Below are 19,028 nucleotides of genomic sequence, written 5' to 3' on the forward strand. Positions count from 1 at the left end.
AAATATTATTTTATATCACCTTAGTGGTACTCCCTCAGTCCCACTTTACATGAGATTCTCACTATTCACTTGTAATTTTTAATCATTCGTCTTATTTAAAAATTTAGTGTAAATATAAAAATTTATAAGTAATACTTAAACTACTTTTAATAATAAACAAAAAAAATAATATTTTCAATTTTTTTAATAAGGCGAATGGTCAAATATCATTAACAGAAAGTCAAAATCTCATATAATATGAGCCGGAGGAAGTAGCATATGTTAAACAACCTGAAATGCTAATATTTTAGAACATGTGCAGTATATGTATGTCTGATTGATGGAGAGGCTAGATGTTTTTATTGCCCAACGTAATGCTTCTATTACTCATATATAAAAAAAGAGTAAGTTAGTGGTACAGAAAACTAAGGTGTATACAAACCAAGACCAAATGACACACTATATATATAGTTATGAAATATTTCTAAATAATCCTTAAACTTGACCTCTACATTACCACTTTCGGTTCTATATGTATCACTACATAGATTTTATATGGCTATTATCAATTGGTTCATGTTACCCATTTGTATCGGTTAATACCTGGCAGTGACCATACCTACATACTTAGCCTTATAATTAGTACCAACGAATGAGGCCACTAAAGTATCAGTGGGACTCTATGGGATTCTATGAAATCATATGTGTATCAATGGAAAATTCAAGAGAAACATTTTTTTTGCATGAACCTATGGCCCCTACCAGATTCGTCGTTGTCTACACTTGTCCTACAATAACCATTCTCACCTGAACCTCACTAACCATAGATCCATAGTTCCTCTGGCTTATCGATGTTGAATCTGCACACGACCTTTTGGACAATGATCGCTGAACCCAAGCTCTCTCGTCAGTAGCATTGGCCTCTCTCCACCCAAATCTTGAGAGAGAAAGTGGCGTGGTAGCGAGAGAATGAGATGAAAGACAGGAAGCTTCTACATCTGAGCTTGGGAGGAGGAAAATGATAACCGTTTACTGTCTCTGAATTTTTTAATTGACGTCGTTGACTTTTTATTTATATTTAACCATTTATCTTATTTAAAAATCTTATCTAAATATATATAATTATAAATTATAAATAAATTTATTTTAAAAACAAATCAAATTACGATAAAATAATTAATAATTATATAATTTTTTTAATAAGACAAACGATTAAACGTGATAAACCTCGTGAGACATGATCTCACGGAAACCGCAGGACACGAAGGTCAACAGCGGGAGAAGGCCGCGTGGACGGGGACTGTTCGAGTGTTCGGCCTTGGGCTGCAACTGAATGGAGACTGGCCCAATTTAAGGCCCAATTGGGCGTTATCGGGTCACACGTTACAGCGACTGCCTCCTGTCATCCTGTGCTAACTTTCTTCTCATTTTCTTTCTTTCTTTCTTTGTTTTTTTTTTTTTTTTTTGGTGCGATCCCCTTCTCTGCTCTTGTGCATCTATCCTCCGATCCCCTTTTTGTCGTGCTAATCCACTCTGATGACGAATTGGGAGGAGGTGAGGTAAATCATAGTAAATGGGATTCAAATCCGTAATACCAGATCGATATCATCATTTTACATGACCATGCTGCCCAGTCACAAATTCCCAACCTGTCATCGCTTGAGAGAAATGCCCTGCCGTTGCCCGTTGCATAAGGTTGGGAGTGATGGCATGTGAATCTGATCAGCATTCTCTCCTCACCTGATTTCTAGTATCATGGAAATGTTCAGCCAAATTGATTCCGTTTACAGTTTTTTTTAAAAAAAGTTATTTGTTCTTCTGTTAAGACTCTTTTCTGTTGGATTATAAATCTTGAGTTTTATTTTCTGAGTAGAATCTGAATCTCCAATCCATTATGTAGTAGAGAAGTTTTTTTTTCCTGTTTGCATTACATTTCAACATTTTTATCATTACAATTACTTCATTCCTCAATAGGATCCAAAGCAGTAAACCATTTCAATAGAATTGAATACACAAAGCAAACAAAGTCTTGTTTCTTTCATTTTCTTTCTAATATCAGTGTATTGTCTGAATTCAGGTAAGGTTCTAAAGTTTGCATTACAGATTTTCAACCCAAATACCATCTAAAAATTTCATCTTTCCTACCATTGCTCTGTATGGATAGACTCACATCGAAAGCAGCAACAGCAGATCGAGTGCAGAAATATCGATTTTTCCCCACGGTTTACATGATAAAGTTATTCACATTATCACATAGGGAGTATCAAATCCTGAGTGGTGAAAAGAGATTGAAGGAAAAAAAAAAGGCAAAACAAAAATTAATTATCCGTGTCTATGGAGATGGTGGTGGTAGAGCTTGTTCGCAGTAGCTCGGCAGCAATGGGAATGGCTGGAGCAGCAGCGCAACCCAGTACCAGTTCGCCGGTTGGTTCTTGCTGCTTGCTGGTTGGTCGTCGTCGTAGGCTAGAGTTTACCGGTTGGTCGTGTGCAGGCTAGAGATGGAGCAGCGTGTCGCAGCGCCAATCCATCTCGTCGGTGGCAGCTGTCGTCGACGGGGAAGGGGCCGGCAGGTTCAGATCGAAGGGCAGCGGCGAGCAGCGCGGGGCGGCGGACTCGTCGCCGGCGCCCGATGCGCCGTCCTCGCAGAGCACGGACGAGGAGGAGCCGCAGTAGCTGCCGCAGTCCTCGTCGGCGGCCGGGGCGCCGCCGCGGGCGGCGGCGGCGGCAGCACCGGGAGCTCCAACGGAAGCGGCCGCCGCCGTCGCCGTCGCCGTCGCCGCCGCTGCCACCACCGTGACGCCCCACGACTCGACGGTACTGCTGTGGCTAGAGGTCGCCGCCGCCGCCGCCGCCACCACCACCGTGGCGGCAGAAGAGGGAGGCAGCTGCTGCGTCGGCCGCGCGCCGGAAGAGGCGGAGGAGGGGAAGTTGGTGCGGGCGGCGGCGCCCCGGAGCGACCTCGCGGCGGCGTCGTAGGCCCTGGCGGCGGCCTCGGCGGAGTCGAAGGTGCCGAGCCAGATCGGGGTCTTCTTCGCCGGGTCCCGGATCTCGGCCGCGTACCTCCCCGACGGCCGCCTCCTCACCCCTCGGTACCTCAGCTCCCCCTCCCCCGCCACCCCCGCCGGCGCCGGCGGCAGCCTCGCCCGCCTCATCCCGATCTCCTCTCCCCTCCTCCTCTCCCCCCTCTCTCCTTTTGGCCGTCTCGTCTCGTCCTCCTCGAGGAGAGGGAGACCTCCACCACTCCGCCCGCCCGCGTGCGTGCGCGCGCGCGCGGGGCTGTTTGGTCGGCAGGGGGGGTGTCACTGACGGGGCGGGCCCACCACGACCGGGCGCCGCGTCGGCTTGGTTTATTTATTATGTGGCTGGGCCCCGCCCGACCGCGTCGGGGGCCGTCCACGTCGCGGGGCCGGGCCGGGTCGCCCGGGTCGGCTCGGGCCGCGTCGCATCGCATCGGCATCGGCATCGGCGTGTGCGTGTTTCCTCTTCCTCCTCCTGCTGCTGCTCGGTGTTGGCGTTGGCGTTGGCGCGTGTGGTTGGAGGTGGGTGGGCGCGGATCTTTTCTTTGTGTGTGTTTTTTTTTTCTTTTAGTCGTGGTCGTGGGGCGACGGTTCCGCGGCGAGGCGAGGCGAGGCGAGGAGGTGGCCGTCGCGCTGCGCGCCACTAGGAGCGAATATGCCTCGCTCGCTGGGAACTCGATCGGCCGTGCACGGTGGGTGCACCTGAGGTCCTGGGGGCTCCGCTGCCCGTGCAGGTCGTGGACGACAAACCGCCCGCGGTGGATCGGCTGGGATCGTCCGCGGCATCTTTTGGCGACTGCTTAGACTTCGACTTATAAATCAAAATTTAAAATTAAAATTTTTAAGTTTAAAATTGCCCGTGGAGTTTTTCTCATCTTAAATTTTTCATTTGAATTTAAATTTAAAAGTTCATATTTAAATTTTGCGCATATAAGTATAACAAGAAACGAGAAGATACGACGTCCAATTTCGTTAAAAGTTTCGCAAGGGAATGGCGTATCCGCCATCTCATCATTTTTGGGAATCTTCAAATATCAGCTTGAATTTATTTGGTTTTTTTATATTTTCATTAAATTCACATGAAATTGGAGAAACTTTTAAACAAAACTGAAAATTTCGAAGTCAATTGTTTCGTTTGGGTTGACTGAAATTTCAGTCACTGCTTAGCACTACTGCATCCGTTTGTCACAACATTACGAGCCTTGTTTTGAAGGTACTACATAGAAGTACTTTTATAGAATATATAATTGTTTATATACATATAAATACACATTCACTTTTATAAATCGTACGCCCTTTCTTTAAGAGCACTTTCGATGAATTCAGCCAACCTATTTTGATATTAACAAAGTCACCATTGATTCCTTACTATGGACGAGTATATCGCCTATCCGTTTAAACTAAAAGAATAGGTATGTCATATTCATTTTGGAGGAAAATAAACAATTGAAATTTTTAGAGCCATTCGACTTCTAGGAATAAAATATAACAGAGCCAACATAGGAAAATTTCATGCCCTTAAACAGTTAGGGAAAAAAATCCTATAGCTTGATATAGACTTGCATTCCTATTCATCCATTTTCTTTAAACATATGAGTTGAAATTCCTCCAAAACCAAATAGGCTCATAGATATAAATATGAGCACATATACCAAATATAGGACTTGAAAACGAGTAGTTAGGTTCCATGATAAATAATGAGGCTATTTATTTAATATGACATTAATTATTTGTCATCGACTACAGTACCTCATTTAACGATTTGTCACTCTCCGTATATATGACATGTGCTCTGTACCCATATTTCATACACACAAGTTAAGTGTCACTTTAAATAATAGAAAATCCCTAAATATGCCTTATTTGTCAGGTAACTGGCTTTCTTAGGATTCCTAATTAGGCTTTTAACTTGTGAATTGATTCTGGTTCAAAAGTGAAGATTGAACGATTTGTAAGCAGCAAAGAAAAACCCCTTCATATGGCCATATCAATTATAAAATATTTAAAAAATGTAAATTTTGTTGTGCCCTAGAAACCAAACCTAAACCACGTATCCACATCTTTCCTAGTCGAACTTCTCTCTTTTAAAATATAAAATATAATTGTTTTATTAAGATGTTTGACTTAATGTCACTCGATTAATATATCACTTACATAGCACAAAAGTATAATAATAAATAATATTTTCAAATATAAGTATAATAATATTACTTATGTCATAAAAGTTATAACATAGTAGAGTAATCCCTGATCAAATATTTTAAAATTTTAAAATGTACAGTAACCGCGCCCTTTTCTAACAAAACGAATACGTTCTCTCGGTACAAAATAATCAAATCGATAATTACAAGGAAACAGCCGCGCCTCTGAATTTGGAGACATCCACAACCACAAAGCACTGGCAATGGTGGGCAGGTAGAAAAGTAGAAAACCGTCCATGTCTAGACTTGATAACATATTCCCTCATCATCAGGTGTCACATACAGTGTCACGACCGAGCTTGGTCGTCTTATCTTACAACTGACGAGAGGCCAGCGATCTCACTCGTAAGGGTTCCTGAAGTTCTTGAGGAGCTCTGGGATGTCATACGCGAGCATGTCGTCCACGGCCTGCACCAGCTTGGGCTTCATCTTCTCGAACTTGTCGATGCTGTACCCACCCAATACTTCCTTGAAGTGCTCCACTTCGGGGAAGTCTCCGGCAGGAAGATGGTACTCCCTTTGGACCTGTTCCAGCAGTTCGAAATTCGGATCCAAGCGAGTGAAGGTTATGAACACATGCATTTTGATTTGCTTGCCAAATGCAACGCTATGAGATTCTACCAGATCATAAAGTTTATCACTGCTGTTGGCAATTAATTTGTTCTGCTGGATATAGATATAACATCTTGGCAATTAACAACTCATCTTTTCACTTTTGCTTATGATTATAAACCAAAATTTGAAATTTTTAACTTAAATTTAGAGTAGATTTTAGGGGTTTTTTATCGTAGTATATTTTCTAGCTTTGCTTTTAGATAGCCAAGAATATATATATAAAAGTTTTATTTATAAATTATTTTTCATTTGCAAATGTGTACCGTTTGGCTTTTTTCCCTGAATAAGCCAAACAATCACCCCTTAAGTTGTTTATAAGCACCTTTGCAAATTCATCGCCCAAGTTATCGATGAGTCGCTGTTGAGCCTTAGCTTTCCCCATCATTGCAGGCATCTCCTTCTTGAGATGGCCAATTATGTAAGCATGAATCTTGGCAGCTCTAGCACGTTTAACAAACTCATTGACCTGCAAATACAAATGGCGACATTCATTGAAAATTCAGCGCTCCAAAAAAATAATTCAGATAATTGGGAGAGAACATCATACCCGACGATCACAAGCCTTCTTAGGAATGTCTTTCAGATCACAAAGGAGATCCTCTTGCTCTTTCTCAAACAAGTCCTTTCCAATTGGTCCAACAGCTGATTCATTCACTGGTTTGTCATTGAATGACCTGCAAACATTAGTTCCAAAGTGAGTTTCAGTTTCCAACACCCTCCATCTAACTTCGCAAGATTCATATATTATGTTTATATAATTAGACAATCAGTTACTACCGATGCTTTCAGACATGCCACACGAGTTTTATGCTTGATAGTGGAATTGTACAACATCCAGTTACCAGAATTAAGATTACCACAACACTATAAAGAGAAGCAAACTATGTGTAATAAATAATACTGGATGATATTAGAAGTTACCCGATATAAACACGCGCAACCTCAGGGGTATTGAGTACCTTCCCAAGGGACCACATCAGTGCACCATACACTCTCATGAGCTGCAGTATGAATAAGGGGAAAATGTAATTCGGATGCACAACTTAGCATTTTGGCAGAATGTGCTGTAACGCTTCCTCCGGATTGATTGCCAAAAAAAAAAACATCTACCTGCTGAGTGTCAACTTGGTCTGCCTTGTTCAGCACTACACGTATTTTGTCATCATGCCCACGTAAAGATGAAATCACACGTTTGAACTCATCACTGATGTCCAGCTTATGAGGATCAAACAGAAGAAGAATAAGGTCGCACTTAGCAGCAAACCATGAAGTTATCCCAGTGAAATCATAGCTACGCTGTGTCCGCTGCTTTTCACCAGAAAGGACACCAGGAGTGTCGACAAAGGTGATATGATCGAGCAGCTTCAGGATAAAAAATGGTATGTATCAGTTTGCGCAATGTATCCCTTCAGCATGAGTCAACATCACCAACCGAAGCTTACCGGATGTGGCATCTGAGAGCACTCGAACTTTGACAGAAAAGCACCACCAAATGTTGTAAGACCAGTGAATGGCATGTCAGCTTGAACAGCAATAGTATTGCCAGGAATAGTTCTTTCATCAGATCCAGACTGGCACAAAATGAAAAAAGAACTAAGAAACTAATGGGGTCATGGTGTAGATATGCTAAGTAACAGTCTACATAACAATGAAAAACCATCAACCGATTCTCTTCACAAGCAAACCTTTTCTTCAACAACTCAAAATGAATCGAGAAATATAATACAGGTGAGCATTAAATTTAAACTGAAAGCAAGTCATAAAAAATAATTGATACAGCTGTAGTCTGTAGACACACGCTATTGTATGTGGCTAGTCCATATATGAACCATTCAACTTGAAGAAATGGAGTATGATGTATGCTATCATTGCATCTTGCAACAGTCCGAGCTGATATTGTTAACCAAAAAACTTTGTAGGCAACTGACAATGAATGATGAACAGGTGAAGCAGCTTTAACTTGGTAAAAGGAATTGCTGAAGTACTGTACAAAAATGGTACTCCCTCCGGTTTTTTTGACGTTGTTGATTTTTGGATCTACGTTTGACCGTCCGTCTTATTCAAAATTTTTATGCAAGCATGTGAAATTATAAGTTATGCTTAGAGTGTATTTAGTAATAAATCAAATCATAACAAAATAATTAATATTTATATATATTTTTGAATAAGACGAATGATCAAGCGTAGATTCAAAAGTCAACATCGTCAAATAAAAAGTGGAGGGAGTGCTATATCCGTGTTCAACATTATAAGATTTTCTTGCTCTCTCTAGATTTATATGAATACTAATGAATATGGATATATATATCGCATATACATTGATGTATTGATGAATCAGGTAAGGTTAAAATGTCTTATAATATGTTGGGGGAAGTACTTTGAATGCAAAAATATATCGAAAGCAAGATCAGTTGTACAATTTTTTCCCGCTTTAGAAAAAGATCCACCAGTTATATGCTCAAGTAATAGCTAACTTGCATATCTCATATCACTGCTGGATGTTAAATTAAATATCCAAGTTGACATTTACCATGACAACCACGAATCGGTCAGTAGTTGGCTCTGGTCCAACGTGAGCTCCTGCAGTTGAATGAGAAAACTGAAGTTACACTCTGATTATATTAGAAGAGAACAATGTTAAATTACATGTGGCTAAGACTGAAATGAAATCTTATGTTTTACTACACTGTTAGTTCAACCACAGAACCTGGATAACTTGTTTGCAACAGGTGCTTGATGAAAGTTGTTTTTCCTGTAGAATATTGACCCAAGAGCATAACCATTGGCTTTGCATCAAAATCACTGCTTGTCTGGGAAATGGTAGAATTAATGTAATGGCATGGTCAGTAATGGAACAATGACACAATTAGCACGGAAGAACTTGATATCTTTCTCAATGAGTGTGATCATAAATCTATACCAATAATGGGGAAGCAAAGTCGTTGAACCGGTATGCAACCTCCAACGGCTTCAATTTTTCAATGTATAATCTTTTTAAGCCATCAATTACAGAAGTAACAGCAGTCAGAGGATCCTGCATCTGCAAAAAAGAGTGAAGGTACAAAATCAATAAATTGTTTGACTGCAGACTGTAGTGCTCCACTATGCATGAGAGAATACTGAGAACATTTTCATGACTCAAACAACAGACTATGAGAATAAGAAAACATTGTTTAAACTAAATTGAGATGAAAAAATGCAGAAAAATCCTGAAACACCACCACATAAGTCTAGTACCTTCTTTGCTGATTTTGAACTGAACCAGCTATTAGCAGAAGGCACTTGAACCTGCGGGGTGCCTGCACGAGAGAAAATTGTTAGCGCTCACAGCCTACTCACTGACAGCATTCACCATCATCAGGTGGTACCCCAGGAGCAACAGTTCTTACCATTTTCTTCTGGGTGGACTCTCTTTACGGCCTTTGATCTCTGAAACCGAACCATCCATTGCAACAACAAAGTGAGAGGTCGGAATGCGTTACAATGACACCAGAGCCATATACTATCATAAACTTACAGCAAGTAGTTCATCAAGACCTGCCATGACAGGGGGATCCAGGCTACTCAGGTCTGCAAGAACCAACACAAAGTTCAGACATCCACACCAACACACAAATTCAGACATAACTCGCAACCTCACATAGGAAAGAATCCAGTCAAGAAAATGCAACCTTCACGCTTCAGACTGTCTTGAGTGATCTCATTCCCCGCTTGCGCCAGTGACACGAGCTGCGCTTTGCGATTTGCAACAGAACAAAACAATCAGTAACGGAGCCGCATCCTCTCGAATCAGCAGCACGGATCGGCGAGCTGTAACGGATAAGGGATCGGGTCGGGGAAGAGGCGGAGGAGGAAGCGAACCTGCATCGCGGCGACGAACTCGCCGAAGCCGAGGAACCCCTGCCGCCTGGTGTCCGCGATCGCCCAGACCTTGAACCGACCAAACCGCAGATTCGTCAAAAACTCAAAGGAAACCACCATACCCTCCGCCGAATCAGGACAGGCCCGCGGGCTCACCTGCTTGAGGTCGGCGCGGGAGAGGCCGGACATGGCGAAGAACCTGGTGGCATCGGCGCCCGTGACACGCCCATCTCCATCTGCAACAAACCCAGCAGCAGCAAAACCCATCAGCGCGCGTCGCCCCCGGCGCGACGAGGGGAGAGATAAGACACGTACCAGGGTCGGCGACGGCGAACCACCCGGCGTAGATCCTCTGGTGCTCCTTGGAGCAGCACGACCGCGCGAGCTCCATTGCCTCGTCACGGCGGCGGCAGCGGCGGCGGCGAGGACGGAAACCTGACGGGGTGGGGAGCGATGCTTCTTCTCCCTCTCGTCTCGGAGTGGAAGCGGAACGGTGCGGCAATTTTGAAAAAAAACCGGTGGGGCCCACCACGGGACGCTCCCCCTGCGATTTCTTTTCGATTTTTTTTAATAGCGCCGAGACGAAAGCGGGGAATTTTGAACGGGAGATCCGCTTCGGCCCATATGGGCTCAACTGTTTCTTAATGGGCCTTGGGCTGTCGTTAATCGAATGGGCCGAATTTCTTGGACGGCGATAGGGCTTGTTTCCTAGCGGAATAAGTTACCGAAATCCCTCGACTTAACGTCAAGTCTAACCGAGATCTTTTAACCTTAAAACCAAAAACATATGTCCTTAAACCCGCACAAACCATTCAAAGAAGATCCTATGGCAGTATCGATTTTATTTTTGCCCGATTTCACTGACGTAACGTACGATGAGCCCCACCTGTCGGTAGCTCAAGTTTTGATGGGCATGTTAGTAGGGACTGTTTGCTTTCAGCCTTCACCCCGAACAAAGAGGGGTCACTGGTTTGCTTTTTTAGCGAAAAAGTCAAATGATAATTTATGAATAAAACTCTTATATACGTATTCTTAACGATAAAGTAAATGCTGAAAAAATATGATGAAAAAACCATAAAATCAACCATAAATTTAATATTAAAAATTTAAATTTTAGTTTATAAGTATAAGCGGAAGAAAAAGATGAGGTCGAGAGAAATTGCGGTGGATGGATGCATCATCATCTATTCATCTTGTCAGACTGAACTTATAATTGTGCTGAAATTGAGAAAACGTGCAACATGCTTCTTCACGCTGGTCAAGTGCTAGCTAGCGATGTCTTTGTCCAAGTCTTTGTCCCTGTTGCTGATTGGTTTCTGTGAGTAAATTTGACGGATGACCGATCAAATGCTGACAAAATTGTTTGTCTGTGCCCACATATGGATCACTTTTTATGCAATCTTACATGTGTACCTCACTTGATTTTGCGACATATAACATCACATGTTATTGAACATTTAACCATTCTTGCTAATTCCAAACAAACTCGCCCTGCAGGTTATTCCAGGACAACTTTGTGATAATGCTGGATTTTATGCAAACTGGTGCGATCAATTAAGGTCAGGCAGAAATTTGCATCTGGTTCGTCGTTTGAGCTTTATGTTGAATTAACAGTAAAATTTTGTACGAGCATGCATGACAGGCTTTAAAGTTTAAACTGTCCTAATGTATTGTCTTCTTGTACCAGGTGAAGTACTAATTACTGCCGATCCAAATCGTCGATAACTTCCATTTGCTATTTTAGTTTCCTAACTTGTGTGTTATGTGATATAGTTGTTTCAGTAAGGTTGTGCAGAATTCTTGTCAAATACACGAGCTACCCCCATAGCCCTTTCGAGCAATTCATTTTTCTTTCCCATGTGGAAGTTCATTGTTCGCAGCAGTGTTTTTATCTTGGCTCTAATCATTATTCAGAACCAATCCTGCCCATACTCCAGCATTTAGTGTTGACAACAGTATACATCTCCCCCTGTCTGGCACTAACTGATCTCGATCTAAAGCATTGACGGTGGATCAGGTTCTGATCTTCCTTTGTGCAGCATTCTCTATTCAGGATTGCTATGTATAAGACCCAGTTGTATGATTATGATTGATCAACGGCTGTAGTGCATATCAACAGTCACTTATTTGAATTGATTGATCTATGGTCGTATGCTTCTAGTAATACATAAGTCGTACAAGTAACGAAATCGTACGTATAGCAGTACTCTTCTCCATTACAACCCTAGAGTTTTTCTTGACATCTTGTATGCTTCAAATGCCACAATTGTTGATACTCGAAACCAATGTGCTAGACATCTGTTTTTTTTGTTTAATAAAGAACGTGAAGCACATGCCAAGCATTTACTATCTTTATAGCTGGTGGCAGTTCTGATAAGGGGTGATTACGGTATATTCGTAAAAAAATAATTTGTGAATAAAACTTTTATAAACGTGTTGTTTATGATATAAAAGCTAAGTTTGATAAATAAACTATGACAAAAAGAATCACAAAATCAACTTTAAATTTAACGTTAAAGATTTAAATTCTGTATTGTCTTATAGGTATAAGCACAAGTAAAAAAATACGAGAGTAACATATGATCACGTTTTTATTGTTCTACTGTCTTCACACCAACCTATAACTACTTTTAGCTATAAATCTAAATAAAGTTATCTATATTCATAACCAAAAGTAGTTATATTTTGAAATGGGTAGTATTAGGGCCCGTTTAGTTCCTAAAAGTTTTCCTAAAAATATCGCATAGAATCTTTCGACACCTAAATAGAGCATTAAACATTGCTAAAAAAATAAAAAGAAAAACTAATTGCATAGTTAGGGAGAAAATCATGAGATGAATTTTTTGAGCCTAATTAGTCCATGATTTACCATATATGCTACAGTAACCCATATGTACTAATGACAGATTAATTACGCTCAAAAGATTCGTCTCGCGGTTTCCAGGCAAGCTGTAATTTTTTTTCGTTCATGTCTGAAAACCATTTCCAACGTTCGGTCAAATGTCCAACGTGACAAAAAGAAAAATTTCGTGAACTAAACCCATCCTTAATATCGGTGTGTCCTTGGTTTCTTTCCATAGAGGCACCTGTTTTCACTCTAACACACCTGTCCTACAATTCCAGGACCACAATAGTACAATACACTGATCACTGATGTTGCTGTGGGTGTGACCTCTGACGGCACACTTTGTGGTGTGCCGGTGAATCGGCGATTAGCCTGACGCTGATGGATGCCTCTGTGCTTTTAACTGTTGTGATCTGGATCTCTCTGGTGATGATCGAGGGTTCTGTGCCTTAACTGTTGTGATCAGGATCGTCTGCCTAACGCTGATGCATACTACTCATCTCTCACCCTCATGACACAAGTGGTGGATGCTGAATACGGATGGAACCATAGCTGATAAGTGAACGTGCTTAACAAGGATGTGTGCATGTTTGGTGAAACGTAGGGAGCCATTGTTGGTGGTATATTTGTAAATGAAAATAATTTGCGAAAGCCAACGCTAAAAAAATTAATTTCGGTGAAAAACTCTCAAAATCAACTCCAAATTTACGGTTAAAAATTCTAATATTGACATATAAATATGAGCGTAATCGAAAAGATAGGGCGGTAGCATTAATACTTAGTACTCTCTACTTTTCGTATAACACCGCTAACTTTTAAATATATGTTTAACTGGTCATCTTATTTAAAAAATTTTATCTAAAGATAAAAAATTGCAAGTCATAATTAAAGTTTATATAATAATAAATCATATTATAATAAAATAATTAATAGTTATATATTTTTTTTAAAAAAATAGAACTAATTGTGCGTCATGGAGGGAGTACATTGTTTTTGACACGTGACCGTGTGTTGCCGGAGAGTAGACTGCAAAACCGAACCAGCACTTCGCATGGACCATCGGTGGCTCTTCTCGTTTGACTTCGTACCGGTGTCTGCCAACTTACAACGCACGCTGCTCGTTTCTTTTTTGACGGTAGTGGAGCGTAATGTAATGTCTCATTTTTCGTCCTATAAGTTACTCGCTCTGTTCCACGGGTAAAATTTTTGAAAGTTATTTAGGTTTATGTGGCTATTGATGGATTTAAACATATATACTCCCTCCGTCCCATATTATATGGGATTTTAACTTTCCGTTTGTAATGTTTGACCACTCGTCTTATTCAAAAAATTTAAAAATATTATTTATTTTGTTTATTATTAAAAGCAGTTTAAGTATTACTTATAAATTTTTATATTTGCACTAAATTTTTGAATAAGACGAATGTTTAAAAATTATAAATGAATAGTCAGAATTCCATATAATCTGGACTGAGGGAGTACAAATTATATATATATATTGATCAATAAATAGATCTAAAAACTATTAGAAATTCTTAAAGGAAGTATATGTAATTATCACACACTTTTCATGCCGTTAAATGGTAAATTTTTGCAAAAACTTTTCTATGTCGGCAGTTTTTTAGAAATCCATTTTCAATCAACCTTTCATGTTTTTAAGTTTAATTTATTTTTTTTGTCTGTAATAATTGATTAATTCATAAATTCAATTTCGTCCGTCATCTATGAATAACAAGTGTGGAACACAACTGACGATAGTGTTTCATTCACAGATATTATCGCCTATTCAAACTCAAAATATATAAAAGAGTAAATTGTGTAAAACTACTTGTGTTATGAATCAAAGTCTCACAACATCTTACAGTGCCCTATATAAAAAACCATATGGTTTTGTAATATCTACCATAAAACATACAGTACCATAGCCGATACCCACAACTTCCATCCATGATACCTAGGTACTATGTTACTGTACTATAGGTATCAATCGGTATCCTGGTTGGTAACAGGTACCATATAACATATGGTTGCTTGAGTCGCATGGCTCAAGGATGCAGCGTGGTGCGGGATGGATAAAGGCGCAAACTCACGAGGAGGAAGCAAATACACTAGATGACATCGCGTGTAGTTGTCCTCTTTTATAAAACTGCACTTTTAACCTATTAATCTTCCATACACCTTAGTTACGAATTATAAAATTACATATAAAATCATGTTAGATTTACAAGTTATTTGAATACACCATATGCAAGCTATAACCATGTAATATTAAATATTTTACTTTACAACAATATCAAATTAAATTAGTTAATGATGTGGATTTGTGAAATTTTTGGATCATAATACTCGGGTTATATATCACTCATCACAACTCATGTGGTTTTTACAGCCAGGACCATAATACATATGCTTTTATAAATTTTGGCCGTGTGCCCTGACCGTGAAACCCATCATTATTTATGTAAATAAAAATGGAACAGGATTTTTTTGTATATATTCGTGTAACATGCCATTATGTTCTTTTGTTAGATAAAATTGAAACCTAAAAGATTATTTGGTTTTTGATAGCTATTTTACGGTATAAACCATAAAATTAACTTCTACAAAGTTAAAAGCTAATTTAAAAATATGAGATGATTAGTTTTATAAAAAACATATTTCATCATTTCATATTATAAGAATTTTGTGTTTATGGATGTATATGTTTTATATATGTGTCTAGATTTATAAACACTTCAATCTAGTTAATGCTAAAATGTCTAATAATATAGAGAATACTATTTAATAATTCGAGAAATATCCTAAATATGCTGATAAATAATAGTGTTTCGGTGCAAAAGAACACAGCCTACAGTATTACTGTAGTATAAATTTGTAGGTGCCGTTCGAGCTCCAAATCCAGTACGCGCTTTGGCCGTTCGCCCAGATCCCAAGAAAAGAACAAGCGATCCGCTGCTCGCCTCGCCGCGGCATTTCCGCAAGCACCCCCCGCGCGCGCCGCCGCCGCCGCCGCGAGGGTGGTGAGAGGAAGGATGGGTTCGCTCCCGGTGTCCTCCCCCTCCTCCTCGCCGGAACTCGCGGCGCCGCAGAGGCGGGTGACGGTGGCGGCGTCGGACCTGGCGCCGCTGTTCGGGGCGCAGCGGCGGCACCTGGACCACTTCTTCGACCGGCTCGACCTGGCGCAGGCGGCGGCGTTCGCGCAGGCGCTGCTCGACGCCCCCGGGGCGGTGTTCTTCACCGGCGTGGGGAAGTCCGGCATCGTGGCGCGGAAGCTGGCGCAGACGCTCGCGTCGCTGGGGTTCACGCGCGCGGGGTTCCTGTCCCCCGTCGACGCGCTCCACGGCGACATCGGCTCGGTCTTCCACGGGGACGTCCTCGTGCTGCTCTCCAAGTCCGGCGCCTCCGACGAGCTGCTCGCGCTCGCGCCCTGCGCCCGGGCCAAGGGCGCCTACCTCATCTCCCTCACCTCCGCCGCCTCCGGCGCCGACTGCCCGCTCGCCGCCGTGTGCGATCTCAATGTGCATCTGCCGTTGCAGGCGGAGGTGTGCCCCTTCGGCCTCGCGCCCGTCACCTCCACCGCCATACAGATGGTGTTCGGGGACACCGTTGTCGCCGCCATCATGGAGGCCCGCCGCCTCTCCAGGGACCAGTACGCGGCCAACCACCCCGCCGGCAAGATTGGCAAATCCCTCATCTTCAAGGTAACCTAATTGGCAGGCTACATGCCTGCATTGCAAACAGCAAGCCACTTTCATTGCAAACATTAGCAAATTGATTACTAATTTTACTATGCAGTGACACAAAATGGGGAAGTGAACATTAGATAGATCTCAAACCTTACTGATAGATTACTTGATGAATTTGCTTGTCGGTGCGTCAGTTCTTCAATTTTCCAGGGTGTAAATGCTGTACACATAATAAAGGAAGAATACAATAAAGGAAGAACATGCTGGCTATGACACATTTATGTCACTCTCCAAACAACATTTTATTTCTTTTTGTAGTTACATGGCACAGTCTTTTTCATAAGGCCGCTCCGATCATAATGAATAGGGGGTTAAATGAGTCATTTTCGCATTATTTCCAACCACGAGAAAATATGCTGAATGACACTTTTTTTTGCATGACTCTTGACGGTTGGATTGTGGTAGTTATGCTTGCTGATTTTGCTCGAGTTACTAGTTACAAATAAATTTCCCCTTATTTTAATCCTTGAATTGTTTGTAAAAAATATCAAATATTTCCTTGTGTAGATCTTTGAACTGTTTTTATCCTAAGAGCCTGTTTGGATATGGGACATGTGGATCTATTTCACAGATTTAGTTTAAATTTGAACTAGACCCAAACATTCCTGAAGTAATCACCATTATCCAAACAATTATAGTGTCAAATCATAACCTGCAAAATTTTACTCTGCAGGTTAAGGATGTTATGAAGAAGCAAAATGAACTTCCTTTGTGCAAGGAGGGAGATATGATCATGGATCAACTCACTGAACTCACTAGTAAAGGCTGTGGGTGTCTACTTGTGGTTGATGATGAGTATCATTTGATTGGAACTTTCACTGATGGTGATCTCCGCCGTACACTGAAGGCAAGTGGGCAAGCAATTTTCAATCTCACTGTTGGGGAGATGTGCAACAGGTTTGTCTTATTAAACCAGTACTCTCCACTATTATTTGGTGGTCTTTGTAGGATCTTTAGGTAAAGTAAGGTTTCAGAAAACTAGAATGGAACCAAAAGCACCAGACAACTGGTTTTCCTACGATCTGTTTTATTTTTATTTTCTCAAACTATTATAGTTATCTGACCTTCAAAGTCATTTTGACTGAACTTTCTGGAGGCAATAACATGAAAAATGGCAAACTGAGCCATAGCATCCATGGTTGGGTACTTGGGTGCCTGGGCATTAAGGAACGTCCAAAATAATATCAAATTATCAATTGCTAGAAATTCACAAAAAATATGATGATAAGAAACTCCAATTTTCTTTCTGCCATCCTTCAACATGTGGTTTTCCTGAAAACAACACATGACAATGTACTGAATCTTATCTTGTACTCTTATCAATGCTCACTTATAGTTCCAGAAGGATCTACAGAGATGTTAGCATAAACAACTACTCAGATAAAAATTTTCAGTGAGAATCACTTAGTGAGTGAATTTATTTAAAGTCAATTTCCTTTTCAAAACTGTTTTTGGTTATTTTGCTCTGTTGGCTCTTCACTGTTTACATCCTTGTGTTTTACACAACTGTCTTCATCGAATCCTCGTTGCTTTCTAAAAGAACTTTATTCTTGCAGTAGTTGCCTTCAAAGAATGATTCTCTTTTTCCCCAGAGATGTTACATGGTTCATTAGATCTGTTAGGCTGCTCGATAATGTATTTCCTGATACCACGGCGTGTTGTTATAAGATCCGGTGACAGAATTGTCTGGTTCTCTGTTTTCCTAATAAAGGGCCATAGCTCTCAACTAATTATGTCAAGTATCTTTCGTTGAGGTGACACTACAGTCTTTAGAGCTTGCACTAGTATTGTGTCGGTGATATAAGTAAAGGACACGCATGATCAATTTAGTTGGCAGCTTGGGACCACTGGTAAATTTCACTTGAGTGGTAGAAGCAAAGTCAGTTGAGTAACGTCGGTGAGAGCAATGTCGGTCAACGGTCATGGAGGTAAATGCTACGTGTGAAATCCCGAATGATTTTATTTTAGATGAAAGCTGGTTTGGAAGTGGTGTTTCTTACATTATTTTCTGCAACTAGCGTATTGCCCATGCGTTGCAACGAGATGTTATTAAAAATATCATTATTATATTTTCGGTAGAGTTAATAAAGTGGTTATATATATATATATAAAAGTTATTTTTTCTTTTAAAAAATAGAAGAGAGTTGGTGGTGGGGTAGGTGGCAGATGTACCACCACCACTACTCCCTTTTATAGTAGTAGATTAGTTTTGAACATGACATTGAACCTTTCGTAACATGCTACTTGATCTTTCAGGCACCCACAATGACATTGAGCCTTCCGTAACATGCTACTTTGATCTTTCAGGCACCCAAGAACTATCACTGCTGATGCGATGGCAGTGGAAGCCATGGAGAAGATGGAATCACCCCCTTCACCGGTGCAGTTCTTGCCTGTTGTTGACAAAAACAACGTTGTCTGTGGGATCATCACATTGCATGGATTGGTCTCAGCTGGATTATAATCATCTTTTCGCATCAGCTCTACCCTGCTATTTATCATTTATGATTCTTTGCAACTATTTGGTCCAGTTCATCACTTGATGACATCTTATCCCTGTACTAGTACGTGTAGTCTAGAGCGGGGAGAGACATTGTTGCCTGTGTCTCCTATGTATGGTGTACTATAAAAGCAGTATGCTGCAGGTTGCTCGTTGGATGTTTGTGCACCCTCTCTGTAAATGAATGTGGAATAAGCAGAAGCTGCTGTAAACGGTATGAGTGGTGGTGTGGTGTTGTTCGCTGGAGTGCATCCAAATAGCAAC

At 41.0% G+C, this 19,028-nt stretch overlaps 3 protein-coding genes across 3 annotated transcripts; 1 reads left to right on the forward strand and 2 right to left on the reverse strand.

Annotated features, from left to right (window-relative positions):
• Nucleotides 1–1,922: 1,922 nt before the first annotated feature.
• Nucleotides 1,923–3,228, reverse strand: LOC121053573 (ethylene-responsive transcription factor 3-like). Its single transcript, XM_040521110.1, has one exon. It carries the CDS (start codon nucleotides 3,129–3,131, stop codon nucleotides 2,472–2,474), a length of 660 nt encoding a protein of 219 aa, XP_040377044.1. The 5' UTR covers nucleotides 3,132–3,228; the 3' UTR covers nucleotides 1,923–2,471.
• A 2,044-nt stretch (nucleotides 3,229–5,272) lies between these two features.
• Nucleotides 5,273–10,134, reverse strand: LOC102716285 (EH domain-containing protein 1-like). Its single transcript, XM_006646839.3, has 16 exons — nucleotides 9,989–10,134; nucleotides 9,830–9,909; nucleotides 9,674–9,742; nucleotides 9,484–9,541; nucleotides 9,330–9,382; nucleotides 9,202–9,241; nucleotides 9,050–9,111; nucleotides 8,733–8,852; nucleotides 8,520–8,622; nucleotides 8,343–8,392; nucleotides 7,255–7,383; nucleotides 6,923–7,174; nucleotides 6,734–6,813; nucleotides 6,360–6,486; nucleotides 6,135–6,278; nucleotides 5,273–5,722 (listed from the first exon to the last, which is right to left on the reverse strand). The coding sequence occupies exons 1-16, from the start codon at nucleotides 10,062–10,064 to the stop codon at nucleotides 5,537–5,539; spliced, it is 1,629 nt and encodes a 542-aa protein (XP_006646902.1). The 5' UTR covers nucleotides 10,065–10,134; the 3' UTR covers nucleotides 5,273–5,536.
• A 5,280-nt stretch (nucleotides 10,135–15,414) lies between these two features.
• Nucleotides 15,415–18,962, forward strand: LOC102711505 (probable arabinose 5-phosphate isomerase). The gene is made up of 3 exons (XM_040520698.1): nucleotides 15,415–16,219; nucleotides 16,938–17,161; nucleotides 18,572–18,962. The coding sequence occupies exons 1-3, from the start codon at nucleotides 15,551–15,553 to the stop codon at nucleotides 18,726–18,728; spliced, it is 1,050 nt and encodes a 349-aa protein (XP_040376632.1). The 5' UTR covers nucleotides 15,415–15,550; the 3' UTR covers nucleotides 18,729–18,962.
• Nucleotides 18,963–19,028: the final 66 nt, after the last annotated feature.

This window comes from Oryza brachyantha, chromosome 2, assembly GCF_000231095.2.
Source record: "Oryza brachyantha chromosome 2, ObraRS2, whole genome shotgun sequence".
NCBI classification, from domain to species: Eukaryota; Viridiplantae; Streptophyta; class Magnoliopsida; order Poales; family Poaceae; genus Oryza; species Oryza brachyantha.